The 18,248-nt window shown below is 54.6% G+C and overlaps 2 protein-coding genes and 2 long non-coding RNA genes across 6 annotated transcripts in view; 2 read left to right on the top strand and 2 right to left on the bottom strand.

Moving 5' to 3' along the window:
* MTCL2 (microtubule crosslinking factor 2) overlaps positions 1 to 1,830 on the bottom strand; it is a 68,410-nt gene extending 66,580 nt beyond the window's left edge. For both annotated transcript variants that reach the window (XM_024559611.4, XM_045194616.3), the window contains exon 1: positions 232 to 1,830. In XM_024559611.4, the coding sequence (XP_024415379.3) occupies positions 232 to 1,629 (1,398 nt within the window). In that variant the 5' untranslated portion in view covers positions 1,630 to 1,830. The remainder of the gene's footprint in view (positions 1 to 231) is intronic.
* Positions 503 to 4,153, top strand: LOC128781184 (uncharacterized). Its single transcript, XR_008427082.1, has 3 exons — positions 503 to 568; positions 3,731 to 3,867; positions 3,965 to 4,153. It is a non-coding gene; the product is annotated as an uncharacterized lncRNA (long non-coding RNA).
* Positions 4,154 to 8,418: 4,265 nt separating this feature from the next.
* On the top strand, positions 8,419 to 18,085 carry TLDC2 (TBC/LysM-associated domain containing 2). Of its 2 annotated transcripts, none has more exons than XM_024559687.3 (7): positions 8,419 to 8,571; positions 10,043 to 10,156; positions 11,411 to 11,560; positions 12,247 to 12,399; positions 12,595 to 12,690; positions 16,399 to 16,472; positions 17,393 to 18,085. In XM_024559687.3, the coding sequence occupies exons 2-7, from the start codon at positions 10,124 to 10,126 to the stop codon at positions 17,526 to 17,528; spliced, it is 642 nt and encodes a 213-aa protein (XP_024415455.2). In that variant the 5' UTR covers positions 8,419 to 8,571; positions 10,043 to 10,123; the 3' UTR covers positions 17,529 to 18,085. The 2 variants fall into 2 exon arrangements, with proteins under 2 accessions (XP_024415455.2, XP_045050661.2); XM_045194726.2 differs by having other exon boundaries at positions 12,532 to 12,690.
* On the bottom strand, positions 10,652 to 12,652 carry LOC123479630 (uncharacterized). The gene is made up of 3 exons (XR_006655295.2): positions 12,519 to 12,652; positions 12,229 to 12,333; positions 10,652 to 11,435 (listed from the first exon to the last, which is right to left on the bottom strand). It is a non-coding gene; the product is annotated as an uncharacterized lncRNA (long non-coding RNA).
* Positions 18,086 to 18,248: the final 163 nt, after the last annotated feature.

The following is an 18,248-nucleotide window of genomic DNA, read 5'->3' as shown; positions in this document are numbered from 1 at the left end:
AACCCTTCGGCCAGTCTCCTCATTCAGCTTCCTCACAGGAGAGGGTTTCCCAAGTAAAATGAGAGGCGAGACGTGAGGGAGCCCTAGATCAACCTCAGGGTGGTCTCCGAGGGTTTAGGCCCCTTTTCCAGCTCGTACAATGGGGTAGCGGGACGGCTAGTGCCTCAGCCCCTTGGGACTGTGACAACCGGCGCCTCCCAGGACCTCCCTCTACCCCATCAGCGCCCCAACCTTGAGATAGTCGTTCTCCGAGCGCAGCTCCTCCAGCTCTCGAACGAAGCCACCAGGCCCGCAGTCCAGCATCTCCTCGGTGAGGTCGGAGAAGGCGAGTGAGGCACTCAGAGGCAGGCGGCTGCTGCCCACCGACGACGCGGCCATCGACGGCTCATCGGGGGAGGCGGGCGGCCGCGGAGGCTGCTGTGCGGGCGGCGCGGGGTGGGGCGGCTGCCCCGTGCGGGCCCCCGCCTGGCCCCCGACCGCAGACTCAGCGTCGCTGCTCAGAGCCAGCTCCAGGCCCAGCAGGCGCGCCTCCTCCGACGCACAGTCCGACACCTCCGAGCTGCTGTCGGTGAGGCTTGGGGGCGGTGGAGGCGGTCGCGGCCCGGTACCCGGGCGCGGGCGGCCCTTGGCACGAACTCCAGTGCGGACCCCCGCGACCCGCGTCCCTGAGCCCCGCGTCCCGGGCGCCACGGCGCGCCCCTTCTTGTCGGACCGCGCGGAGGACGCGGCGCTGCAGGCGGCTGCAGCGCCCGGGCCTGGGCCGCGGCGGCCCTTGGCCAACGACCAGCCGGCCACGTCCTTGGGCCGGGCCGGAGACGGCGCGCGGTGGCTCTTCTTCCTCTCCGGGGTGGGCGCGGGCGGGGGGCCGCAGCCCCGGGCCGGGGACTCCCCCGCCGGCGCCTCCATCTCGGCCTCCCTTGGCCTCAGAGAGCGGCGCGCATGGCCCGGGCCCGCCCGGCCTCCGCACCCCTGGGGAGGGTCCGGGTGCCGCTCCAGGTACTCGGGCCGCGGTTCCTCCCGGCCCACCTCAGCCCCGGCACTGCGCTCAGGCCCCGGCCCTCGTCGAACGGTCTCTCCGCTGCTCTGAGCTCGGAGGGAGCGGCCCGCTCGCCTCCAGGCGCCCCGGCTCCGGCTGCGGCTCCGCCCGGCGCCCGCCCCTTCGGCCTCGCCGCGCCCTCGGAGCGCACTCGGGCCCCGGCTGCCTGCACGCCGATCGTTCCCTCGGGCTCCGAGTCCCGATGCCGCTCCGGCCCCGGCTCCGCCCGGCGCGGCCCGCCCCCCGCGCAGCCCCGCCAGCTCCCCGCCCCGCCGCCTCCGCTCGGGTGCGCGCGGCTCCGCGAACAAAAGGCGGACGCGGCGGGAGCGGCAGGGAGGGACACAGGCAGCGAGAGAGGGAGGGATCTGCGAGGCAACAGCGACCCCCTCGAGGGTCAGGCGGGCAGGAGCTGCCGCGGCCCGGACTCCCTCCTCGTTCGCTCGGCCGCCGCCCCCTCCCTGGCGGGCCTGGGGAACGCTCCCGGAGGGGGCTCCCCTGCGCCCTGGGTCCCGGCAGGGGCCCCGCAAACGGCGAGAGGGGGAACTCCCAGGTAGAGGCCGGGAGGACCTCAGCACGCAGGAACAGGCATCCATGTACACAACCGGTCCCTCGCCCCTGGCCGCTCTGCCGAGCGTGCGCGAACTCCGCCCACTTAACGGGGCAGAGCGAGACCAATTATCCCATAGTACAGATTCATAGACTGAAGCCCCGGGGAAACTCGCGATTTAGCCCACGGTCACTGGCAGGACCGGAATGGAACCCAAGCCTCAAACCTCACACCTCATGGGCGTGCTCCGCTCTTCTGCCTCAGCTTCCCCGTCAGAGACGTAGGCACCGCGGAGCCCTTGGGTGCATGCGTGGCCCTGCACACCCTGACCGGCTGTGATCTCAGACATTCTCCCTCCTCCGAGACCCCGGTTTCGGGCTCCGCACCGCTAAGATGGAGGCGGCCCTCCAGGAGGTGTCAGAATAGCGATGCTTTGGGATTAGGTTCTGACCCCGGGGGTGGCTGGCACGGGCTGCAGACGGTTGCCCTGAGCCCCACACGTTCTCTCGCAAGAGCAACTGCGGACGACACCCGAGCCCTAGCTCTGGAGGAGTCTTTTCTTTCCTTCCAGGGCTGTCTCCGCGGCTGTTGACTTCCCCACATGCCTGTTACTCCTCCCCAACCCCTCCCCCTTCCGGCTCCTCGCGGCTACTCCCTGTCTCGGAACCCGCCCGGGGAAGTCCTTTGGCTGCCCCTCCGGTGGCCACTCACCTTCAGGGTGGCAGGAGCTGCCCCTTGCCACTGGGGTGCGGGATAGGGCTGTATTTACCCTTCTGCACCCTCTTGTTTCTCCCCCTGTTCCCTCCTCCCCTCCCCTCCCGTGGGTCAGGAAGATGAAGTGGTCTCCCTTCTTTCCATTTCTTTCTTCCTCCTCCTGCCCATTTCCTCCTTACTCCTCATCCCCCAAACCTGTTCCTTCACCTCCTCCTGCCCTTGATGCGCAGCCGGCACCAGGTCCACTTCTTATTTTCCGTCTCACCTCCCCCACAGCGGTGAATACATTTCTAGGGTATCCCCTCTCGCCTGGAATGGCTTCATACCCATCTAGGTGTGTCCAGGTGTGTGAATGCCCTCTCCACCTCAGATCCTTCCTCCAAGTTCCCCCCACTGAGCCAGGTAAGGAAGGAACAGACTCAGTTCAGGGGAAACACTTCTTTCCTGGTATTTCAACCCCCTCCTGGAGGCACCAGCTCCCCTGCCCCCACTGACCGTCCACTCACCTGGCCCACAGGCACCAGGTGGGACACTGAAGCACACAGTGGTAGACTTGTCAGTGTCGTGTTCCTGGCCTCCTGGAACACACAGAAATGGGGGGAGATGGCCAAAAGCTTCACACAAACAGGGTGGCATGGTGTGGCACAGGGGCAAGGGCCAGGGTGGCCCTCCCCACCTCCTAGGACTCAGAGTCCCCACCTGGTCTAGTCTGCTGTAACAGATGATGGGATCCTTCCAACTCTGATGCTCCTGTTTCTTATAAGGTAACTCTGGTCTGGCACAGAGAACGGTGCTGTGGAGCTCTCGGAAGCTGTTTCCCTCTCTGTGATTCAGTTTCTGCTCTGTGCAGAATGTGGGCTTGGAGATGCTGAATGGTGTGAATCCAGGCCGGGGGGACATGCTAGACCAGGCTGGCTCGCCCACTCCTAACTGACACATGGCCCTGAAATTAGAGTGGCCATGATCTCCCCACTTGGACATGGGCCCAGGTCCTCCCTCTCCCACATGTCCTGTCTGAGCCCTGACACTCATGGCTGAGCGGGGAACTGCAGGCCCTTCCTGCTCTGAGGGTCTCTGGATTTAGGGGAGCCATTAATCCATATTACATCTGCAGGAGAGCCTGGGGAATAGCAAGGCGTTGGTAGGAAGGGGTCCTGGCGTAGGGTGGAGCCAAGGTAGGGGCTCTGGACTGAGGCTCAGTTCAGCCCAGGGAAACCGCAAAAGGAGGGAGACTTGCTGAGCGTCCAGAATTGGCTGCCTGCAGGCAGAGAGACCGTCTGCAGCTTCCTAACCCTGCAGCACTCACTCTGCCAGGCTCCATGCTCAACACTTCAGCTCAGAATCGCATAAAGGGTAGAACTTGTGGCTAACTATTTTCCAAAGATAGGCACAGTAGTATACACAGCTCATCCCATACTCTTTTTACTATGCAGCATTGACACTCCTCCGCTTGAGGGATGGGATCTGTGTTTCCTCCCCCTTGAACCTGAGTCGATCTTTGTAGATGCCTCAACCAACAGAGGACTGCAGAAGTGACATTGTGACTTCCAACACCAGGCTGTGAAAGACAGTATGGCTCCACCCAGTGCAATTTCCCTCCCTCTCTCTCTGTCTGTCTTTCCCCCTCTCTCCCCATCCCCCCCTTCTCTCTCTCCGTTTACTCTCAGAACCCAGCCACCATGTTAGGAGGAAGCCCAGTTCTTGTGGAGAGGCCACGGGAAGGTATTCCAGCCAACGACTCCGACTCTGGTCCCAGCTAACCACCAGATACGTGAGAGAGCAAACCTTCAGCTAATTCAGCCCCAGCATTGGCACCGCGCCAGCTAATTCCAAGTAGAGCAGCAGAAAGGAGCCATCCCAAACTGCAAAATAAATATTGTTGTTTCAAGCCACTAAGTGTGGGGGCAGTTTGTTACACATCAGCGGACAACTGGAATGCTTGTCCAAGGTCACACAGCTTGGAAGTGGCAGGGCTGGGACTGATTTGAACCCAGAGTCATCCAACTTCAGGGCCTGTTGTGCTGTGCTGTTTGGTAGTGTCCAGCTCAGGCATACGGTGTGTGCCGTACAAATCTCTACGTGAGAAGGCACGAAGCAGTAAATGACCGTTAAGAATTGCATCAGACTGTGAGAAATGAGGATACACAGGCCTGGCTGGGGAGTTCAGTTACTTAGAGTATTGTCCAGATACACCAAGGTTGTGGGTTTAATCCCTAGTCAGGGCACAGACGAGAATCAACCACTGAATGCATAAATAAGTGGAACTATAAATTGCTGTTTCTCTCTCCCTCTCCCTTCCTCGCTCTCTCTAAAATCAATCAACAAATAAATAAGAAAAAAAAGAAATGAAGATGCTGACTACCCAAGTGGGAAAAGTTTGTTTACTCTCATTGAAGCTGCTAAACTGACCAACATAATGGAAAGTAAATGGACACTAAATCCTAGAAGACTTCTAAGAGGAGGTGATTTTTTTAAAAATTAAAGATTTTTTTTTCATTATATCAATCATGAAAAAAACTGGCTAAAGGAAAATTAGAGGAATTAGTAGGGGAACCTGAAGGAGGAACAAGCGTTATAGATGTTTCAGAAACTGAGAAGGCCAATGTGACTGGAACCGGGTGGGTGGTAGAAGAAAGAAAATACAAAGATGGAGTGGGTAGCAGGAGCCAAGGCATGCCCTAGGCAGGGGTTTGATTCTTTTTTATTTTTAGGGTCTTTATGCTTGATGTATTGACAAGCCATTGGAGACTGAAAGCAGGGACACCATATCCTCTAATTTATGTTTTGAATAGATCACTCTCCTGGTTGGAGTGGTTCAGTGGATTGAGTGCCGGCCTGCAAATCGAAAGGTCGCCATTTCAATTCCTGGTCCAGGCACAAGCCAGAGTTGTGGGCCGGGTCCCCGGTTGGGGGTGTGCGGGAGGCAACTGATCGATGTGTCTCTCACACATCGATGTCTCTCTCTGTCTTACTCCTTCCCTTCCTCTCTCTCTAAAAATAAATAAAACCTTTTTTTAAAAAAGGAATACAATCAACAAAACAAAAAGACAACTTACTGAATGGGAGAAGATATTCGCCAATGATACATGTGATAAGGGGTCAATATCCAAAATTTATGAAAAACTCACACAACGCAACACCAAAAAAAACAAACAATCCAATGAAAAAATGGTCAGAGGACCTGAATAGACACTTCTCCAAAGAGGACATACAAATGGCCAATAGATGGAAAAGACACTCAATGTCACTAATCATCAGAGAAATGCAAATTAAAACCACAAGGAGATATCGCCTCACGCCTGTCAAAAGGCTATCATCGTCAGTAAATCAACAAACAAGTGTTGCTGAGGATTGTATATTGGTGCAGCCACTATAGAAAACAAGATGGAGTTTCTTCAAAAAATTAAAAATAGAACAGCCTTATGATCCAGCAATCTGTGACCCAGCAATCCCTCTCCTGGATATTTATTCAAAGGAATCCAAAACATTAATTCTAAAAGGTAAATGCATCCCTATCCTCACTGCAGCATTATTTCCACAGCCACGGTATGGAAATAACCTAAGTACCTGAGTGGCCATAAAAAAGAATGAGAATTTACCACGTGCAGAAACATGGATGGACTTAGAGGGTATTATGCTAAGTGAAGTTAGACGGAGAAAGGAAAATACATATGATTTCCCTTACACGTACAATCTAAAGAACAAAACAAAACAAAACAACAGAAACAGACTCCCAGATACAGAGAACAAACTGACGGTTGCCGTATGGGAGGGAGTCGGGGGCTGGGTGCAAAAGGGGAAGGGGTTAAGCAGCACAGATTGGCAGTTACAAAGCAGTCACGGGGACCTGACGTCCAGCGTAGGGAACACAGTCAGTTGTGTTGTAATAACTACGTAGGGTGCCAGGTGGGTAGTAGGCTTATCTGAGGGATCGCTTCACAGTTTTATAATTTTCTAACCCCTATGCGGCACACCTGGAACTAATATAATATTGAATGTCAACTGTAGTTGACAATTCTGTAATTGGAAAAAGAAAAAAGAACCCTGGTTCCCGGATGTGGGGACAGAGGAGTACCCGGAGACACGATATGGCACAGTTGTGGAGGGGACGGTGGTGTTGAGAGGGAGGGGCAAGCGAGGGTTGGGTGAGGTGGAGAGAGAGGAGAGGGCAGGAGAAGGGGACGCAGGTGGGTCCAGGGATGGGGGGCTTCCTCCTGAAAGGCTCAGGGACCCTTCATCCATTGTCCCGGAGGGAAGGCAGGGAGGTGGGTGAAGCTGAGGGAGTGACTGCTGATGTCTTCTATTTTCTCAGTGAAGAAGGAAGTCACCAGCTGAGAGTGAGGAGACAGAGTGAGGATCTTTGAGGAAGATGATAAACCAGTCTTTCCAGGACAAGGTGGTGGGCTGGGGGGTGGGGCAGGGATGCCAGGACATTTATGCGCCCATTTGAGGTTCAAAGTAAAGCTGGTTCACCCAGCAAACACCTGGTGTGTTCTAAGGGGATTCTAGTCATATTCTCTCAACACGTACAGGTTCGTTTTGCACGGCTGAAGCCATCTGCACATACGATTTTATAGCCTGCTTTTTTTCACTTAACTCATGCCTTTATAAATTCTGCAAACATCGCTTTTAATACTTAGAAATAATCCACAGAGTGGATGTTCCATGGGTCACTTAAGCTTCCCCCCTTCTATTGGACATTTAAACTGTTCCCTGGCGATGACTATTGCAGTTCTGAAGGAGGCCACGTGTGTCGGGTAGAGAAGAAAGAAAGTAAGTTGTGCCCCGGGTGGCTCAGATGATTGGAACATCGTCCGCCTGCACCAAAAGGTCGCGGGTTCCATTCCAGGTTGGGGCACATGTCTGGATTTCCGTTCAATCCTGGCATGTGTGAGTGACATCTGATCAATGTTTCTGTCTCACATCGATGTTCCTCTCCCTCTCTCTCCCTTCCTCTCCCTCTAAAAATCAGTAAACATGAGGATCAATAAAAGTGAGGATTTAAAAAAGAAAAGCCAGCTGCGAGGCAGAGCTGGGACGGCCGGCTCTTTGGCACCTAGACCCGCGTCAGGGAAGCATGGTGACTGGTGTTCCTGGCAGGCAGGTCACAGTCTGAGTTTTCCTGGACGTGGGGACAAAGAATGAAACAGCAAAGCAAATCTCACCGGTTTCTCAAAGTGCCCGATGGTTGATGGTTCAAGTAAGGCGTGTGGGAGAAATAGGGTGAGGAGTGGGGCCGGGGAGCAGGGAGGGCCGGCTGTGTGAGCCCTGAACCGTTTACAGTTTAAACACATATTGCAACAGCCATGTTTGAGGTGGCAACAGGGCCCTTCCCTTGCCTGTTGCCCCCATAATACAAGTCTTTTTGGCCTCCCACCCTTCCTTGAGGGGGCACTGTCCCAGCCCAGCTGGCCACGGGCAGAGGATCTAGGGACCCAAGTCTTCTCCACACAGCCCAGCCGAGGGGGTCTCAGTTGTGTGAGGGTGCAGTGAGCCAGAGAGTGGGCTGACCCGCCCAGCAGAAGCTGGGAGAGCATTTGGTGGGGGTATGTTCCGGGGGAGCCTGCCCTGGGCGGAGGCCACATGTTCTGGGACTGGCCGAGATCCCTTCCAACTTTGAGATTCTGTGATTCAACAACACGGCATTCCCTGGAGTCCCACTATGAGCTGGGGGCAGAGTATAACTCCCACTGATGGAGTGCCTACTGTGTGCCAAACACTGGGCTTCCTGTGCAAGCTCTCACCTCATGTCAGAACAGGCCCATGAGGAAAGAATCATCACCTCATCTAAGAGAGGGGAACCTCAGGGGCAACCCTAGGTGTCAGGTACCTGGTGGCACCTGGTAGCTGAGGTGAGAGGTTCCATGTTAGAGCCAAGGAGTTCAGTGTCTCCACCTCTTTGGGCTGGTGGGGGCCGAGCTGGGGCCAGAGGGAGACAGGCCTTGTTTGTGTGTGTTTGTGGGATTTGAGCTTTTGATAGATGCTAATCACTGCCAGGCCTCCCCAGCTGGAACCGGAGTGGGCACAGGGCCAGGGCCCTCCACCCTCCGGGCTGGTATAAGAGCCAAAGAGGACCTGGACCTGGGCCAGGATGGAGGTGCCAGCCACCTGCCGGGACGCCAGGGTGCAGGGATAAAGCTGCTGCATTCAGAGCGCCAGGTGGGCAGGGTCGGTTCTGGAAGCGGCCCCCTCTCTGGAAGATCCTGGAGACACGCTAAGAAAACCATCGGGCTGCATAGGCTGGAGGAGGTCGCCAGAAGCTTCGGTGGGCAGGGTGAGTACATTTCCATGATTTCCGCCTTTCCCCACAAGCTCCTCACCCCTGCCAGGGGCCCAGTGACCATCTATCCTAGAGGTGCCAGGTGGAGACTGAGTGGCCACTTGTCAGGAATTTGAGGCCTGGATGTCTCAAAGAGGCAGTGTATGTGTGTGTGTGATGGGGTGGGGTAGCAAAATCACCGTCATTTACCCTGTGCTCACCAAACACCAGGTACTGTGGAGACAGAAAGATGGAGGCCTGGCTTAGCATCCTAGTTCTTGAGGCATTTTCTTACAACAGCCCTATGAGATAGATGTTTTACAGATGAGGAGACTTCAGCACAGAGATGTCAAGTAACTTGCCCACAGACACACAGCAAGTAAGTGGCAAAACCAGGATTTGAACACCCTGACTCCAGAGCCTATGCTCTTAACCTCTGTGTTACACTATCACGTGGCTGGGGCAAGTCCCTTCCACTTTCGGAGTGGCAGTTTCCTTATCTGAAATTTGAGGGTGTGAGACACTACCCTGAGACTCCCCAAAGGTACCTGGGCACGGGTCAGCTTTGAGCACCAAGAAATCTTTTGGGAAACGTTTGCCAAGAACTATGCATATATCCTTTGATCAGCATTCAACTTTTGAAATTTATCATGAAGGATTTAATCAGATTTATGAATAGGGATGTTCATTACTATGTTGCTTATGATCACAGAAAATTAGAAGCAAACAGAATTTGAGGAATAAGTGATGTACATCCTATGATGAAATAACAAGCAGCCATTAAAAATCACGTGTCCTTGGGAAATTCTCATTTGTTAAGTGGAAAAAGCACTTTATAAAACTATACATGGTATGATCTATTTATAAGTGTGTACACACATATTTTGGAAATAAATATAGGAGAATGGAAAAATACCCTTAGGAGTTGAGGGTTTCCGAGAGATGGAATTGTGAATATTGTTATATTTTTCTTTATTCAGTTCTAGATTCCTCAAATTTTCTACAGTACAGAAGTACTACTTTTTTAATTAGAAAAATGAAGGGGTTTTGTCTTTGTTTCTGTTTTTTTTTAATTGGATTTTTGGTCTAGGGCGACCCTTCTGAGCTTCCATCACAATTCAGTCATCGGCTCCGAGAGGGAACTGTGCTGCAGGCTGTGGGTACTGCGAGGGCCTCTGAGATGATGTGGTCCAACGTGTTACATGTGGGGAAAGCGAGGCCCAGGGGTGCAAGGGACTCACCCAAAGTCACACAGGGAACCAGAGTCCCTAGGCCAGGCTGCTAGCCGGGCGAGGAGGTAGAAGGGAATCACACCCAGAATTTCCTGTGTGTGGCTGACATGCAAGTGAAGCCTTAAATGCCAAGTGTCGCTGACCTCACAGACACACCCACGACACTCCAGCTGGGAGTGACAGGTGAGAGGGAGCAAAGGGCAGCTGGGTGGGTGTGGAGCCAGCCAGGTGAGCCCCAGACTTTTACCTTTCAGCTGGAAGACTTGCCCAGCAGTGCTTCCTCCTCTGGCAGGACTGCGGCCCCTCACTGCCCGCGGCTGGATTCAGGCAGGAGAATGAAAGGTCTTCGCTGGCATTACACCCGGCTGGTAAGGGGGTTAGGTCAGGAAAGGTGGGGGGAGGCCAGCTCTCTGGCAGGGTGGGGGGCCCGAGCTAGGGATGAATGCAGGCAGGTGATGTGTTCCTCTTCCGAGTCCCTCCCCAGCTGGCCTGGGATTCAGAGGACAGACTCAGGAACAGGGGGACTTCGCTGGCAGCCCCATGGTGCTGAGACCTCAAGGAGCACAGCCTGCTATTCCGTTTCGTCCTCCCTGGAGCAGGTGCCAGGGGGAGCTCTGTCCAGAAGCCCCAAGCAGCTGGGACCCCTCCTTAGGCCTGAACCCGGGGAACAGGAAAACAGTGTCCTGTTCATCTCTCATCTGCGAGGCCCCTCCTGCCTGTGAAAAGCCCTGAAGTCACTGTGTGCATGCATACACACGCACACACGCACACACTGGTACAGAGAAGAAGCTCCAATGACGGAATGAATGAATACACTAGCACACACACCCACTGATTCACATACATATATTTACACAATCCCAACTCACACTCACAAACACATTGAGAGGTAAACACAGTTACACTCAACACCTCACACCGATGTGGCTATGTGACTCTAGTTTAAGCCAACACACACATTCACATGGACGAGCTCACGTTTTACACAAACCTGCACATGCTTCGTCTACAACTACATACATGATCATTTCACTGGCTGACAGGGAAGCCTCGGGGGCTCATTTTTTTCCTTCGTAAAATCAGGATAAGAAGAAGTACATTCTTAGGATTCCTGGGGAAATTCGGGGAACACGCACAGCAAACACTTGACACAGGCCTGGTCGAGGGTGCGCTGATCAGTGGCGGCCACTCTGGCTATTACTGTTGTTCTCGTCATTGCCACTTTTCCACGTACAACCTTACACAGCTGCAGCATGCAGAGCTGGCCTGTCACCTGCCCCCTCTCTTGCCCCCAAGCTGAGAACTGTGTCCCTGGCACCCACCCTGGATTCAGAGCAGACAAGGAGACAAACCACAGGGCCTGTGGCCACGTTTGATGGGCATGTGGGATTCTAACCTTTAGCTAGCCCTCGCCTGGGAGGAAGCCGGCTGGAGGTGGGGCCGGGTCTTGTCTGTGGGGGACACTCTGCAGCCTCCTCTGGATGGGCTGGTGGTCGAGCGGGCTAGGAGTGGGGGGCATGGGGGGCGGTGTGCACTGAGGCTCTCTGGCCGGGAGATGTGGGAGCTGCGGGAGCTGCTGTCTCCTGTCCCTGGACTTGCCAGGCCTGTTTGTGTCTTCGCAGCCCAGCCAGGTGGAGGACACTCCGTCTGGAGAGGGGGATGAGGAGGAGGAAGAGGAGAAGGAGGCAGCCCCAGCCCTGGCTCCTGAGGACCCTGTGGAGCCCCAGCTGGCAGAAGCCAGCCAGGTTCTGGGAGCCTTGGAGATGAGGCAGGTTCGGCCTGGTGGATGGTGTAGGATTTCAGCCCTCAGATTGAGAGTCCTACCCTCCCGCCCTCCCCCCCAGGGCCGAGGCCACCTGGGGTCATTCCTCCTCTGAGCCCAATTCACTGTGTCACCGTGGGCAAGTCATTTCTCCCGTGGGCTTTCCTTTCCCACTTGTTAAACGCCCCAGTAATACCAGTGTCACCCTCTTTGCTGGCCAGAAGGTGAGGATATACTGAAATGAGCTGATTTTTCAGTAGAACCAGTCTTTGGGAACTGAAGCCAAAGTTGGAGCAGGGGCTGGAGGGTGAGGACAGGGGGATCAGAGGGATTCAAGGTCTCATCTGTTCTCCAGCTACCAGGGGCCAGGGTGACCAAGGGGACAGAGTCCTGAGAGAGACAGCTGATGTGGGTTCAAATCCTGACTCTGCCACTTGCTCCCTATGGGGGCTGCACACAAGTTGCTTCACCTCCCTGAGCCTCAGTTCCTTCACTGTAAAATAAGTGCTCTCTCTGAGGGCTACTTCTAACAGGTGTGAAAGTCCCCCAGACACAGGAAACTCCTTAGCAACCTGTAAAGTGCCCTCTCTGTGTGATTGGTGGCTGTCCAACCTCAGTGCCCCGGGACCCCAAGGGTATAGTGCAAGGTGGCTGGGAGGAAGAGGATCCCCCACTCACCTCTGCACCTGTCCCCAGCTCAGCTTCCACCTCCCCGCAAGGGTCACCGGACATTCCTGGAGTCTGGCCTTCTGCACGGCGAGGGACGGCTTCAGTCTGCGGAGCCTGTACAGGCAGATGGAGGGCCACAGTGGGCCAGTGCTGCTGGCACTGAAGGACCAGGATGGGCAGGTGAGCTGGCTGGGGAGTGCAAAGAGGAGGGGTGTGTGCTGACAGGTGCACAGGGGTCTTTCTGCCCTTGGGCTCTGCCCCAGCTCCCCAGCTACCCAGCTAGGGTGAGCCTGTCTTACCAACCCTGGACAGGGGGGTTCCAGAGGACCACCAACTCCCTGCCAGCTGCAAACTGCACGCTCTTCTGCTCTGCAGATGTTTGGGGCCTTCTCCTCCTCAGCGTTTCGACTCAGCAAAGGCTTCTACGGCACTGGCGAGACATTCCTCTTCTCCTTCTCCCCACAGCTGAAGGTGAGGTTCCAGCCTTGCGAGGGGGAGTGGCATCCGTGGCGGGACAAAGATCCCAGGATCCCAGAGGCCCCCAGCTCCACCCCTGTGCTTTCCACAGGGGGAGACAGCGGGGCAGTGGCAGGCAGAGCAGCCCCCTCGGCCCGCCTATCTTTGTTTTTTTTAAAAAAAGCTCACCCTGGCTGGTATGACTCAGTTAATTGGAACGCTGTCCCGTAAAAAAGGTTGAGGGTTCGATTCCCATTCAGGGCACATGTCTGGGTTGCAGGTTTGGTCCCCAGTTGAGGAGTATACGAGAGGCAACCAATCGATGTTTCTCCTCCTCTCTCCCTCCCTTCCTCTCTCTCTAAAATCAATAAGCTTATCCTCAGGTGAGGATAAAAAAAGTGCCCAGTAGGCCCTTGGCAACCACTTACTGGCTCTGAGAGGAGAGGTTTGTTGCTCACCAGACGCAGGCTGGGAAGGCAAGACTGGCCCCAGGTAGGTCCGTGTGTGTGGAGGCAGGAAGGTGAAGGCAGACGTGTCCGATGGCTTCAGCTCTCATATGAAGTATGGGGCAGGGTCACCACTGTGACTGAGACGGAGGAGGGCGTGTGAAGGTTGAGGGGAGAAAAGGCATTGGAGAGTGATCGAGGGCGTGGAACGGAGAAAACTAGAGGAACGGAAGGACGGCCCGGCAGTGTCGTTGGAGGTTCAAGAGCGAATGTAAAGGCGAGCGGGTCACTTTGGTGTGTGCTTTCCTCCGGCGACGTCCAGGTCTCGGGCTCCGGCACAGGGACAGTGGAGGGGAGGGCTCGTCCCTGACTGGGGCTGTGCCAAGCTGGTTTACTAGAGGGAGAGAGGGGAAAGGAAGGCGAAGGGACACAATGGAAGGAGGAATATGTAGTTCTGGGTACTCTGGCTTGTGATTAGAGAGCTCCTCTCCAATGCACAGAGTAAGATACCTACAGAGACACCCAACAACACGAGCGTCTGGCCTGGTGATGACGAGGTCTCAGGAGCTGTGGGCTGCCCTGCTACAGGCAGACACCCTCACCTACTGCATTGCCTCCCTCAACTACCCTGGGAATTTTATCAGCAAAGAGGAAAAGGGCCAGTTGTTCATAGTAAACCCCTGCTGGATACTAGTCATTCCCCCCTTGCCTTCTAGGGTTCACATGCTGGAAATCTAAAGTTCTAGAGTTTTCCTCTTACTGAACCGATAACTCCTTGGCAGAATCCTTTGCTGGTTCCTCCTCATCTCCCCCAAACTTTTAATGTCACAGCATCCTAGAGCTCAGTTTTGGATCTCGTCTCCTCTCTGACTGCCCGCTTTCCCTTCAAGGTCTTGTCCATTCTCACAGTCTTCTGTGCCGCTCATGTGCTGACAGCCTCTTGGCCTTGGCTGCAAACTCCCACATACCCGACCACTACCCAGTGTCTCAAACATGGCATTGCAAACCTCACATGTCCAAAGCTGAGCTCCCGACTTTCCCCCCATAAAATAGCTCGTCCTGCTATCTTCCCCATCTACTTGCAGCACCCACCACTTTTCCCCACGCCCCTTTGTCATTCCGGGCCAAGCCGCCATCATTACTTGCCTGTGCTCTTGCTCTCGCCTCCTCATGCTTCTGCCTTCGGTCATCACAGTAGATGAAGTGATCCTTTTAAAAGGTGAGCCAGAGCACGTCACTCCTTGGCCCCACGCTGCCAATGGCTTCCTTTCCTCCTCAGAGAAAAGCCAAAATCTTTACCAGAACCTCCAAGTCCCTCCATCTCTTGGCCTCTCTCTGTTGTTGTTTCTCGTTACTTTCCCGTTACCCCACTCTGCTCTGGCCACATTGACCTCTGCGCTGGTCCCTAAACGTGCAGGCCTGCTCCTACCTCAGGGCCTTTGCACATGGTGTCCTGCCTGCAGCGCCCCCCACTGCATCTCCACAGAGCTCAGTTCTCTGGTCCTTCTGCGCTCGGCTGGGTTGTCACCCTCTCAGGGAGGCCCGCCCTGACCACCTGACTGCATCGCATAATCCTCCACCCCTCATGGCCCTTGTCTCCTTTTACCTCCTGGCCATTTGCCGCCACCTAACACACTAATTATTTTACTTACGGATTTGCCTCTTCTAACTAGAATGGGAGTCCTGCGGGGCAGGCATTTTTATCTGCTGTGGCTGCCATTCTGCCCATTACCTAAAACAGTGCCTGGTACCAAATATAAAAAAATGAGAAATAAATGATTTTTTTTTCCCCAGGGGCTTCTTGTCTGTCTTGCTAGCTATTGTTATGGAATCTCACCTTTTCAAAAGTTGGTTGATCTTTCCTGTCTTCGATCTTCTGGCTCTTGCCTGTGTTCCTCATGAATTCGCAGCGGTGCCTTGGCCACTATGCCAAGCGGCTCCGTGAGCTTGGTCTTAACTTGTTCTGTAGCAATGTTTATCTTACTCCTTCAAGTTTGAAGGTCATGTTCCTTGATGAAAGTAGAGGAGGACTTGAATGGTTCTGTCTTCTCATGGTTGCTTGTTAATATTTTCTCATCTCTTTTGAGCCCAGGCTTATCTTTTATAAGTCTTTTGGTTTTTTTGGCTAAAAACCCTTTAGTTGTTCACAGCATTTTTTTTTTTTGCAACTAATTATAGGAAATAATATACTATGCTTTGGCGGCCCTGGAGAAATCTTTTTATTCGCTAAATTAACTTTTGAATAATTTATTCATTGAACAAACATCTGTACCACATCGCAGGAACACTGCCGGGAGGAAAGACAGCCCTCACAGAGGTTACGTGTCAGGGGACAGGCCGCGACACTGTGGCACAGGAACCAGGCCACCTCAGCAAGAAAGGGGAAAGGGTCTTGGAGGAAAGGCTACTTAGGTAGGGTGGCCCAGGAAATTTTTCTGGGATGACGTTTGCGCTGGAAGAGAAGTGGGCCGTTCGCGGATCTGCAGGAAGAGCATTCTGGGCAGAGGGACCGGTCGGGGTGAAGGTCCTAAAGCAGAACTAGCTTTGGGTGTCCCAGGGGCGGAAAAGCCAGTGTCGCTGAAGCGCAGTCAGTAGGGAAGAGGTTGGAGAGAGGAGGAGTTGGATTTTATTCCGACGGCAGTGGGCAACCACTGGACGGCTTTAGGTAGAGGGACGATAATACCCGATTCGATTCCGAATGGGTAGGTCACTCAGACTGCAGTGCAGAGACGAGACAGCGGAAGATGGGATCCAGCGGGAGGTGACTCGGGTGGATGGGGTGGGCAAGAGCGAATGAGGTGGACAGCTCAGAAGTGGTGGAGGTCAGGGGGTGCCTTTGCGGTGGGACCTGCACGACCTGCAGAGGAGCTGGGTGTGGGGCAGCACTGGGGGATGGGCGGGCTCGGTGTTGTCTGCATGGGAGAGGAGGGGACAGTTTGTGGGAGAATCAGGGTCCAGTTCCAGACCTGGACTCTTCCCCTCCTCTCCCCAGCTTTGGAAGCAGGAAGCCCCAGTGGGTTCTGTTCTAGCCCTAGAACAGAGGGGCTAACGGGACTTCAACTGGAGGGCGGGGGCGGGGGTAATGGGGGCGGGGCGGGGGCGGGGCGGGGGCGGGGCACTCCAGAGAGACTGGCAAGAAACCTCCAGACCCGGAGCCCAGAGTACTTCCGGCGGCTGAGTTGGGCCCTGGACGTTCCATTCCCTTCACGATACTGCCACCCAGTGGTGTGGAGTCAAACTGCAGGACAATAACCGGGGCCTTTTCGTGTCTTCCCAGGTCTTTAAGTGGACGGGAAGCAACTCTTTCTTTGTGAAAGGAGACGTGGACTCACTGATGATGGGCAGTGGCAGGTGCGTGCCTCAGTCCTCCCTGGGTCTCGGGGTGGCCTGTGCTTTGGTTCCTTCTGCCCCAGATAAAACAGGGAGGCTGGTGGTTACCTTTCAGGCCTCTTCGTTCATCAGCCCCCTCCATGTACCCACTCCAAGTCAACACTGAGGGGGAAGGATGCCACCGGCTCTCCCTCTGAGTGCTCACAGTCAGTGACAGCTTAGTCCGAATTTGTGTAACTTTGGGAAGAGCTTTCCACACAGCTGGATGAGGCTAGCCTCAAGTTTACCTGTCAGTGCCGTAATCCTAGGGAACCCCGTCTGAGTGTGTGTGTGTTGGGGGGTGGGAGGTAGAGTGGGTCAGGAAGAAAACAGCAGTCTCGCCCGGGTGTGACCTGCAAATTCAGGCAGAATCAATCTTCCCTTAAGGGTAAAGATGGTAGCCCTGTTTGATCAGTTCCAGGCAAGGTCTTTGCTCTCCCAGCCACCTGAAGAGCCTCCCCGGAGAGGCAGCTGGGCCCAGAACACACCTGCCTTTGCTGACTTGCAGTAACTCACTTCCAGGTCCGGCCCAGGTTTGCTGGCGGATGAAGGAAATAAAGTGGATGCTCTCTTCCAGTGTTCTGGGCTCAGAGTCCTCAGCTGTGAGGTTCACTCCTCTGGTTAAGCCTTGCCGTCTTAAATGCATTCCAAATGTTTTACATTCACAAATGGTGAGAGTTGTACCATTGTATACATTTATTAAACTCAATGAACTGTAAAAAAATACTCTAAATCCTGTGGGGAACAACATGTGGAGTCCCCAACAACTCGGGATCGTTTGGTGTCGGGGACACTGAAACACAGGCTGCAGCCCTGTGCGGCCACGGGCACCTGTTGTGGAGCTGAAGGGTCCTGGCACCCCCCAGGAGAGAGCCGTGCTGACGCTTTCCTCTCCCCTTTAGTGGCCACTTTGGGCTGTGGTTGGACGGAGACTTGTATCATGGGAGAAGCCACCCCTGTGCGACCTTCAACAACGAGGTGCTGGCCCTGCGGGAGCAGTTCTGCATCAAGGAACTGGAGGCCTGGGTTCTGAGCTGATGGCGCAGCGGCGGGCAGCTTCCGGAGCAGCAGGCGCTCGGACCTGCTCACAGATGTCGGATGTCACCTAGGCCTCCTGCACACGGGGCAGCCCCCTGCATCCCAAACACAGATGGCGAGGTGTCCCAGTGGCTGACTGTGGCTGTGGGCCAGCTCCCCGGTGGCCTGGGGACAGGCACAGGGCAGGAACTGCTCTCCTGGAGAGGCGACTAAAGGAGGGAATGATGTTTACTCACTTGAGCAGTGCTGAGTTCCTCGGAATTCTCTTAAAAAATTATACAACTGATACGTGTTCAGTGTAGAAAATAACAGAGTACATAAAAAAATTAAAGTTGCCTAAAATTTAACCACCCTTCAAAACGCTAACATTTTCATGTATATCCTTCCAGACAATTTTCCTCGGAGAGATAGATAGATGCATATCTTACAAAAATGGAATTCTACTCTGTATGTCTGGGGAATTATTTTTAACTCAGAGACTCTGGTCAAAGCAGACACCTGGGCTCAACCCGGGAAACGAATAAAGACTCTAGTTGTGCCATTCTTTTTCTACAACAGCGAAGGCTTTCTGTCTGCCACCAGTGTGCCGGGCGCTCGTACAAGGAAGATATGAAAGTGGCAAATGGGCAATATGCATATTTGATAAAGAAGCTAGAACTCTGCAGATGGGAGCCTCAGGAGGTTAACACATTGGGAGGGTATGTTTTGGGACACAACAGG

This window comes from Desmodus rotundus, chromosome 6 (genome assembly GCF_022682495.2).
Source record: "Desmodus rotundus isolate HL8 chromosome 6, HLdesRot8A.1, whole genome shotgun sequence".
In the NCBI taxonomy this organism is placed as follows: domain Eukaryota; kingdom Metazoa; phylum Chordata; class Mammalia; order Chiroptera; family Phyllostomidae; genus Desmodus; species Desmodus rotundus.
Note: the sequence above shows the minus strand (reverse complement) of the source record. Positions and strands in the feature narration are given on the sequence as shown.